Source organism: Berghia stephanieae, chromosome 3 (assembly GCF_034508935.2).
Source record: "Berghia stephanieae isolate SIO BIC M18660-M18661 chromosome 3, UCSD_Bste_1.3, whole genome shotgun sequence".
Taxonomy (NCBI): Eukaryota; Metazoa; Mollusca; class Gastropoda; order Nudibranchia; family Aeolidiidae; genus Berghia; species Berghia stephanieae.
The window spans coordinates 43516436-43527086 of NC_088362.1; the positions used below are offsets into that span (position 1 = coordinate 43516436).

Sequence of the window (10651 nt, forward strand, 5' to 3'; positions counted from 1 at the left end):
TTTTTGAATACTTTATATCTCGGCCTATGCGATATTATAACTTACCGATGAACAAGGACAGCTAAGAAAATAATATTTTAAAAAACAAGTTTGCTTTTATCCAACTCCAACAGGTCAGGTTGATAACAAATAACAGACGTGAGGAACTGTGACTCGGAAGATGATTGTGTGTGTGTGTTGTCTGTGTGTTTTTATTACCTACGATACTACACTCAATAAGTATCGATTTCAATTGTAGATTGTTTTCCGATCTGTTGACGATCCTAATGTCTTTTTCATTTTATATTTCCTAAACCAACCGCTTAAAATCAATTATGTGCCTAGGTTTTAAATTTTAAACTGAGTCTGTGGTTTTAAAATCTTTGTTGTTTGAACGTCTGTTTTTCAGTCCAAGGACTTTTTTGTAATCATAATCGATATTTGAAGAAATGCAATTTATTTCGGGCATGCGCAAAAGACGTCAAAATCTGCGGTTTCGCGCGAGATTGGCCTGGGAGTTTTGAGTTTACAACTTAGGCTACTTAGGCACGTGCTTTAGGCTTATTATCCAGCGTCGTCCTCATTGACGTTGGCTGTCCGCACTCAGCGTGACAAATGTCTGCCCATTCCTCCCGTCTGTACCTTCCATTCACATTCACATTATATTTTTATATAACTAGGCCAAGGTCTTACTCTTCATTTGCCCTCCATTTTCCCCTGTACCACATCTTTCAGGGTGCATGGGTTTAGGCTTATGACTTATGTGACCGAAAAAACTGAGTTTTCTCCTTTTATGACATTTAGAAATTCAGGCATGACTTCCAGCTCTTCCAGTGCGCTGTTTCTTGTTCTTCTTTCCCTCCAGCTTATCCTCAACATCCACCTGTAGAGTTTGTTTTTGTTTTGTTTTTTAATTCGTTTCATGTCTTTGTTCCTGGGGGTCCATCCTTCTGCGCCGTAGGTCATCACTTTCCACACCAATAAAACAGGAAATAGACCCAAGGCACCTCCTCCAGGACCACAACCCAACGACAAGTAGACTGAAGTGGAGAAAGAGCTTCATGACGGAAGAGAACATCAACCCTGCAAAAACTGGGAGAACAGCTGGAAGCATGAAAAAGTGGGGGCTGGCTGAGACTAGCTTGTGTACATGCGGATGACCAGAGCAGACGATGGAGTACATCCTTAGAGAATGCCGGGATGGACCCAGCTGCACTGACCATGACCTAAGAGTCTGCTCCACAGATGCTGTGAAATGGGTTCAGTGTTGGAGCGACAAGCAATGTTGACACCAATACTTTTACTAACTTTATTTTCAAATTTTGCCCTATGGATTTGTCTTTCCAGATATTTTTTAGAGAAGTCATTCTGTCTTCGCTGTTGCAATTCGGTTATTTATATTCGTTGAGCAGTCGCCATGAGTATAGCTCGACCTTTAACGTCCCTGATTTGCAAGCATTTTGTCTTTTTGGCTCACCTGCGTTGTTTAGATCATTAATGAATGTGGTTGCTTGTATGGATTTAGGTGCATGGCCGACTAGAGTATTATAGTTACGTCATGATTGAGATTTGATATTTTTCGACCTTCTTTAATTCAAAAATTTTCAGCAGCTGCTTCTCTCATTATTTGTTCGGTGTATGTGCTGAATAGGTGCGGTGACAAAATGCAACCTTGTCTTACATTGGCTCCTTTTGTGAAGCATTCGGTGTAGTTGTTGTTCCAGCGAATTATAAGTTACTGGTTTGTGTATAAAGGTTGTTTGCGGGCAACAGGGTGTGATGGGAAACCCATGTCGGGTAGGATCTGAAAAAGTTTTTCATGTTCAACACTGTCAAACGCTTCGCTGTAGTCTGTGAAGATGGTGTTTGTCTCTTTGTGAAATTCATTTAGTTTTTCTATGATGACTTGAAGTGCGCAGAGCATCTCCAGTACCTCTTCCTGGTCTGAAACCTGCTTGTTCCTCTGCTAGTTCTGTTTCTATTTAACTTTTAATCTTTCTAGGATGCCATAGAGCATGATTTTACTAGCATGACTAATGAGTGCGATGGTTCAGGGACTTGGTACTACCAAGTTATAGATTGCACTCGTCAAGTTATTCGAACGAACACGTGATCAAATTTTCTTTCCCGTTTTCTCGTCACAACAATTCAGAACGAAGATGGAGAGCCTGCCTTTCACGTTAGAAGATGGAAACGGTTAGGTATCATTGTTCTTTGATATTTATCATTTTGCGACAACAATAAAATATATTGTAGACATTGCGATTTGATCCTTCTTATTTTTTTTATTCGCGGGTGTAAGTCGTTGACATTGCACTTTGTTTGGTAAAAATCGGACAAAAATTACGACTTTGGTGATAAAAAAATGACTTTGATGACAATTTTTGTAACAAAAAAAAATTATTATGAATAATTTATAACTCCCTTATTGTGGGCCGATTTTGTCATTTGTTGTATCAATTTTATTGTAATAGAGAGATAGGAACTTCCGAGTTATTTTTCCTGATGCGAAATTATTACTTTGTATAATTTAGTACCAAGAAAAATGGTTGGTAAATAAAAATGCCACCTTCTTTGATCTACCGCCACCGTATTTATTCGTGTAGAATTGTGAGTACAGCGTCCTCTCTAACCGGCCGGCCGAAACAAAGACTCTACTCGCCTTCCATGTATTGCGCTATTGTTATGCAAAAAGTGTAACACATTTTTGAATAGGCTTAATAGCTAAAATCTAAAAGTAAAAAATAAAGTTCTGAGGAATTTGAAAGTCACATTGCTGAAATCAGCTTGAAACTAGTAGAACATTGGTTTTTATTTCAGAAAAATAGGTTGAAAACCAACTGTTGTACGAATAAATTTAATTTAAAAAATTGTTTTTCTTTATTTTAGCTTTTTTAAACAACCTTTTTATTTATCGGCCGATTTTCTTTATATTTATATCATTGTTCACATCTCAATGAGACGAACACGTTGATGTATTCGTTTGATTCAAAAAAGTTTAAAACAAATTTTAGAGGGCTACATCCGGGTATCTTTTTTCTCGTTCTCGTTGATGGGAGCCTCGATGGTAACGAGTTCGTTAATACTCCAGTGTAGGATATTCACCGCATGTTCTCCATTCGCATTTATAAGTTCTGCTGTGATGCCATCCAGTCCCGGAGATTTACCATTCTTTAGTTTTGATATAGCCTTTTCTATTTCGTGTATCTGGCTCTTTTGGTTCTATGTTGTTTTGAAAGTTTATATCCTTCGCCTGTTGTGATTTGAAGAGTTGTTCTCCGTACTCCTTCCATCGCATAATGATTTGTTCAGGGTATGTCATTGAGGGTCTTTCATTGCCAACTGGTTAGGCTTGAACTGCTTTTGTTTCATTGTATTTATTTTTTTTTCATACATTTCCTTTGACATATTGCAACAGTCAAATAGATTTGTGTTAAGACATTCCCTTTTTCTAGGCTTGTATATCTTCTTTGATTAGTTTTTTGATATGTCCTTTCCTTTAAGTTTTGTTTTTTTTTTTGGTTATTTTTTTAAATTTTTTTATTTATGTATTCTTCCTTTGTACCTAGACCTTGTGGGCCTAATCCTCTGTCCTTGTTGGCACACTGACCAGCTTTTGCGTTAAAGTCACCCATGATAATGAGGGCATCTTGAAGTTTTACTTATTCTTTTACTAATTGTAACTGGTCGTAGAAATGGTGGAAATGTCCACTGCCTGGTATTCCCACAGTCCTGTGATATTGATGCCTTGATGTTCATGTTCTTTCGTAAGAAAATAGAGTTTTCCTTGTCTTTGTAATGTTCGGATATTCCATGTGCCCATTATGATAGTGCATTGTTTTAGTTTTAGTTGTCTACTTTTCCCCTTTTTTATTTTTCCATCCGTTCCAAATGAAGCCTCTGTCATTGGTTTTATGACATTAAAATATAAAGATGGATAGTCCTATTCGTCCGTAAGGATGAATATCATCAGCTGTCGTTGACTCTTCGGACTTCAAACTAACGCTGTGCATTATTTCAGATTGTTTTCAAAGTGCAAAATTCGATGTTGCATAGGAAAGGTTATATAACACGCCCCACCACAACCTTCTGTCTGCGAGTGAAATAATTGGTCGTGTGTGTGTGTGTTTTGTTTCCTTGTTGTTGTTATTTTTTTTTTTTGGGGGGGCGGGGGGGGGGGGGGGGTTGTAAGCCATGATACCATTAATCCGCTTTATGGGTGATCGGTTTCGTATAATGAATCACCTGGTTGTTTTCCAATTGGAAGTAGGACCATTGCATATTTGAGAGTTTGGATGGTCAAAGGTTAGGCACATAGTATGATCTTTCTAACTGTCGTTGTTGTATACCATATTCCTTTTTAAGACAATAAAATTACCTAAAGTCTTGCAAAACTTTCGTAATATGAAAATAAGGATAAAAAGACTGCTTGAACGTTTATAGTCTGATTGATATAATGAAAACCAATCACAAAGAGATGAGTGACGTCAATTTGGTTAATTCTATACATATCCAAGAACTTTACTCACTCTATCCACTCTCTCCTCCTTCAATACATATCATGTATTCTCTCTCATCACATTTTTGTGCGGCGATGCAGTGGTCTTGTGGTATGACACTCGCCTTCGGGTCTGAAGGTACTGGGTTCGAGTCCCGATCTGAGCGGCGCATAATTGAGTCCTTGGAAAAGGACCTTTACTCGTAATCTGTCACCCTGTTCACGTGTAAAATGAGTACCTAGATGTTTACAGCGTCGTCTGTCGGAAATAATTGTAATATTGCCTAACAGGCGTCCTGTTTCGATTTACATGTTTTGCTGTTGACCAGGGACCCTTATAAAGTGCTTTGAGCACTATATAAAAGCACAAGTTGTTTTTTGTTTTTCTTTTCAGCATTCTCCCACCCCCCCCCCCCCCCCCCCCCCCTCTCTCTCTCTCTCTCTCTCTCTCTCTCTCTCTCTCTCTCTCTCGATAGCTATTACTATTACTACATATGACGCGAGAACCTTGGACAGTTGATGTTATGAGTTTAGGTAAAATGCTCACAACATCCACCAGCCTGAAATAAAGTACCGACCATAGAATTAAACGAATGAGAATACGTACGAAGCCTAAAAAGTGTCCACCAATGAAAGCATTCAGCGCCATTTTATTGTTGGCTGAGAATGTAGTCATTACCATTCATTCGGTCTCTATGTCAACATAACGACACAAGAAAAACAACAAACAATATCAAAATCCACAATAAAATGTTTCAGAACTGTTGCGTATATTTATGGCACAATGAAGCTGTCAAAAAATGAAGTTAGAGAATGTGTGTAATCATGTATTATAATAACCTGTAATGTGTTTTCCAACCACCACATCATCTACTACTACAACCACCACCACAATATCATCACTAACACTACTACTACAACCACCAGCCCCACATCATTATCACTACCACTACTACTACACCACCACCAGCACATCATCATCACTACCACTACTACTACAATCACCACAACCACATCGTCATCACTACTACTACTACTGCAACCACCACCAACATATCATCATCATTACCACTACTACCACAACCACCACCACCACTACTACTACAACCACCACCACATCATCACTACCTCAACTACTACAACCACCACCACAATAGCATCACTACCACTACTACCACAACCACCAGCACCACATCATTATCACTACCACTACTGCACCACCACCAGCACATAATCATCACTACCACTACTACTACAACCACCACAACCACATCGTCATCACGACCACTACTACTACAACCACCACCATATCATTACCATTACCACTACTACTACAACCACCACTACCACCATATCATTACCATTACCACTACTACTACAACCACCACAACCACATCGTCATCACTACCACTACTACTGCAACCACCACTACCACCATATCATCACCATTACAACTACTACTACAACCACCACAACCACATCATCATCACTACCACTACTACTACAACCACCACCACATCATCATCACTATCACTACCACTACAACTACCACCACCACCACATTATCATCACTACCACTACAACTACTGCAACCACCACCACCATATCATCATCATTGAAATTTTTTTTTTTTAATTGAGCTTTATATAGTGCAATATCTACTAAATGTGCTCAAAGCGCTTTACAAGGGGTCCCTGGTCAACATTTAACATGTAGGACGGGACATGACGCCTGTTAGGCGATATTACAATTTTTCGGACAAAGACAACTCTGTTAACGGCCAGGTACTCATTTTACACCTGAGTACGGTGAGAGAATGTGAGTAAAGAGCCTTTTCCAAGGACTCAACTATGCGCCGACCGCGAGGCTCGAACCCAGGACCTTCCGATCCGAAAGCGAGTGTCATACTACTAGACCACATAGCCGCATCATTACCACTACTACTACAAACACCACCACCACATCATCATCACGACCACTACTACTACAACCACCACCATATCATTACCATTACCACTACTACTACAACTACAACCACCACCACATCATCATCACTACCACTACTACTACAACTACAATCATCACCACCACCACATCATCATCACTATTACTACTACAACTACAACCACCACCAACACCACATCACCTAACTAACACCAGTACTAAAATCACTACCATTAGGTTTTGGAGCTTTACTTCATTTGAAATAAGGAAACTTCGGAATTGTATTTGGCATTGTGTTTATATATCATTCTAATCAGTTATCTATTTAGAACTAGATACTATACAATATGTATGCCAAATACCACCCCAATTCCCCTTTCTTGTGTGCGGGAATTCCTCTTTCGGCATTGAAATTGAGTGTGAGAGAGTCATCACTACACACATAAACAACAGAAACAATTTAAAAACATGACTATGACACGCAACCACTCACACACGAGGCTATACTATTTATCCCTTTCTCTATATAGAACAGGACAAGACAAACAATAGCTTGACTCTCGCTACACTTCGCATTGATGTTTGTCGTCTCACGAGTTCAACTCTCGGTCGACCTGTCAATATTCCTTTTTGCCTCGGACGTAATCATTAATAGAATGTTTTTGACCGTGAAGAAAACCTTAAGAAGTCACATTTATATCATTTTAGAGAGATCGTTTTGAATAATTTTGAGTTAAACGAGCGAGCAGCAACTTGTTTTCATGAACGGCCGATCAGCGCTTGTTTACTATAGTAACGCGATTCCCAGCCAACGTCTCAATGGCGGATATTTTTCTCATCGAGGCCGCTGGTTGGTTAGCCAATAAGAGCACCGTAGGTACGGTTTCCATTGGGTAAATTCCTTGGTACCGACACACAAAACCTTGAACGTTTATAGTCTGATTAATATAATTTAGGGAGAACTAATTACCAAATTGGCTGCCTCAATAAAATAACAAAGAGTTGAGTGACGTCAATTTCTTTCTTTCAATAATCTGGTTGATATAATTTAGTGAGAAGTAATCACTATTGTGAGCAAGACGAAAAATAGAATAGAGAGGCAGTGACTTGGACCGGTGTACCACGCGAGAATGACTCTACCACAAAAAGACTCTAGAGTTAAATTGGCGTACGCGAGGCTAACTCTCGAGATTGTCTCGCGTACGCCAATTTAACTCTGAGTCTTTTTGGCGATAGATAGAGCCATCCTGGCGTGCTAAACCGGTGACGTCGGTGTGTAATAACTAATACCTCACGTGTGTGGGCAAAAATCTTGTGCGACTGACGCACGGAATGGGTCAGACCGACCTAGACGAGCCCTATCACCGGTACAAACCACAATATGAAGAAGCAGTTCTATAAATGAATACACGGTTAAACTAGTAAAAATTAAAAACATTGTTCAAAAAAAATAAATTAAATTTTGTGTGGGCGACCGGCCGATAACTTGCTATCTCTTTTCTGAGATTTTTTGGTGTGGGATTGGGGAGGGGGGGGGGGGGGGGGGGGGGCGAGCCAAAAAAAAAAAAATAATAAAATAAAAGCAAGAACAGCAACAAAACAATCAGGCAAGCAATAAATAAAGGAAGAAAAAACTCGCCTCTCTTAAACGAAAATACAATTTTACGCCGGGAGACCAAAATCTTGGCTCGTTTTGGCGAGGGAGACCAAGATTTTGGTCCCCCGGCGTAAAACCGTATTTTCATTTATGGAACTGTTTCTTTATGTTAAAGAGGCTAGTTTTTTCTTCTATTTATTCATGGCTTGCCTGTTTGTATTTGTTGCTGTTCTTTCTTTCTTTCTTTTTTTTTTTTTGGGGGGGGGGGTGGATATTTTTAAGATAATAATCACCCCTCTCCACCCACACGAAAAAAAAAATGTCAGAGAAGAGATTGCAAGTTATCGGCCTGTCGCCCACACAAAATTTAACTTTTATTTTTAGATTTTTGCTAGGAAGACAGGATTTTGGTCTTCCGACTCAAAACCATGGAACTGTTTCTTGTATTATATTATGATGTTGAGGAGGGCAGTTTTTGTTGTTGTTTTTGTTGTTTTGTTTTTTTGAGAGAGAGAGAGAGAGAGAGAGAGAGAGAGAGAGAGAGAGAGAGAGAGAGAGAGAGAGAGAGAGAGTTATCAACCGCCCAACACAAAAATTATTTTCATTTTTGTTCTTCAATTTTCTCTTATGTAGTTCCAAAAAATCCGGTTACTTTTCTGGGGGGGGGGGGGGGGGGGGGGGTGTCTCCCTAGACACTTCCATATAATATTACTTCAGGTTTCTCTTTATAGGATAATAAGACCCATCCTTTTTTATAACTTGAATCAAAGGGATTTTTTTTCTATTTTGGTTGCAATTGTCATTACAAATATGTGTACTTGTTCCAGGGTCAGTTCTTAAATGTTCAATATATTTTAGAAATCATTAACATGCGTTTTGCAACATTTGATTTTTAATAATCAGTCTTAGGCAATATAAAATATGTTAAATATTCATAGTGCTAGAATTGATGGATGTTTTTAGGAATGGACATTATATTATGATATTATATAGCTTAAGAGTTTTTTTATACCAACCAACGTATACATATTTGCAGGTCTGATAACCAAAATGGTTATGAGCTCATTCTTGTAATGGAAATACTCTCAAACCAACGCAAAATACTGTATTGTCCATTACACACTGTTAAAACAAGCCCCTAATTGCGTCTAGTTATCAGAACTGCAAATATGTACACGTCTATATCAAATCTTCTCTGCCGTTTAGAACAAGAGAGTGTTTTTTTTTTTAATTCTTACACTGCTCATGCACGGTCGGCTGAGTCGATTTAGGGCTTGCAAAGGCAATACAATTGTTATTGTTTGATTAGCAAGTTTCTGGACACTTTGCTGCTGCAGAGCAGAGAGACCGAGCAAGACTTTGTGAATATGAAGTAGAAATAAACCAAATCATATTGCTAATTAGTATGTTTCTATCCGTAGCAAAATGCTAAGTTGATAAAACTTTGTCATTTCAATCCATTTTAGAATTTAAATTTAAAGCTCTCACTGAACATGTGTCCTGAATTATAATGTATTATTACATGTTTGTATGTTATTCTTGTGTGACACTCATAGCATGTCAAATAATTCTTCAAATCTTTACACGATTAGTCACTTTTTACTTTTAATATAAGCACGAACTGAATTTTTACTTTATCTTTCAATTTTTGATTGCACATGCTTGCAATTTTAGGACGAGTAATTTGCATATCTTTTGCACATTTTACTCTTTTTTGCATGCATATTCATCTATTCTTGATGCATAATTTTCACTTTCAAAATGCATAAAACCGCGGGGCCAGATAAATGAATAATCAAGATTTGAATGAAAAATATAAACCATTTAATTGCAATTCTTGGAGTGTATACAATTCAACAAAGGAAAAATCCTATATTATGTGATTTTATGGTATTATAGTATGGCATCTCTCTCTCTCTCTCTCTCTCTCTCTCTCTCTCTCTCTCTCTCTCTCTCTCTCTCTCTCTCTCTCTCTCCACCCCGACCCCCCTCTCTCTCCCTACAGACGACCTTCCACCCCCCCCCCCAAAAATAATAAAAAACCCAACAAACAAAGCAAAACAACAGCAAATAAAACAAGAGAAAACAATATCACTATTAAATTGAGAGAAGCAGTTATCGTTGTTGGTCAAGACGGGGCCTTTTTCTCTTTACTCGTTCCCAGGACTTGTTCTTGTAGCTCCTCCACATTCAAATTTTTGGCTTTCATGGCTTTCTGATAGATTAAAGAAAAAAAAATGAAGAAAAATTACTTTTTTTTAACCCTTAACTCATATGGTCAACTCAGCGATCATGAATCAAAGTGAACAAATAAATAAACAAAATGATTAATAAATAATTAGAAAATAAATGAATAAATAAATACGATTGGGTTTTATTGGTTAGTTTATTTATAATTAAATTCCAATTTCCCTGATTTTGCAAAGTGCCAAATTTTTCTGCAAAAATCTTAGTTAGTGAAGTCAAATATACAATTTGAAAAAAAAAACAATGGTCCTAAAACTATTCCCTAAGGTACTCCTAATCTAAAAGGTACTTCGCTTGACTCTGTCTACATAATATTTGGGCCAAGATTATATGTTTTTTTGTTTTTAAAAAATCTGTTTTCTAGTTTTTTAAAATTTGTTTTCTTT

The 10651-nt window shown here is 37.9% G+C and overlaps 2 protein-coding genes across 2 annotated transcripts in view; both read right to left on the reverse strand.

The window, feature by feature from the left end:
• The window catches only part of LOC144967793 (piwi-like protein 1), a 31161-nt gene extending 30959 nt beyond the window's left edge, over positions 1-202 (reverse strand). Inside the window, exon 1 of the mRNA XM_078905441.1 lies at positions 46-202. The gene's annotated coding sequence lies outside the window, so the exon portion shown is untranslated. The remainder of the gene's footprint in view (positions 1-45) is intronic.
• A 9849-nt stretch (positions 203-10051) lies between these two features.
• LOC144967789 (TP53-regulated inhibitor of apoptosis 1-like) overlaps positions 10052-10651 on the reverse strand; it is a 7224-nt gene continuing 6624 nt past the window's right edge. The window contains exon 2 of the mRNA XM_078905436.1: positions 10052-10233. Within this exon, the coding sequence (XP_078761562.1) occupies positions 10147-10233 (87 nt within the window). The 3' untranslated portion in view covers positions 10052-10146. The remainder of the gene's footprint in view (positions 10234-10651) is intronic.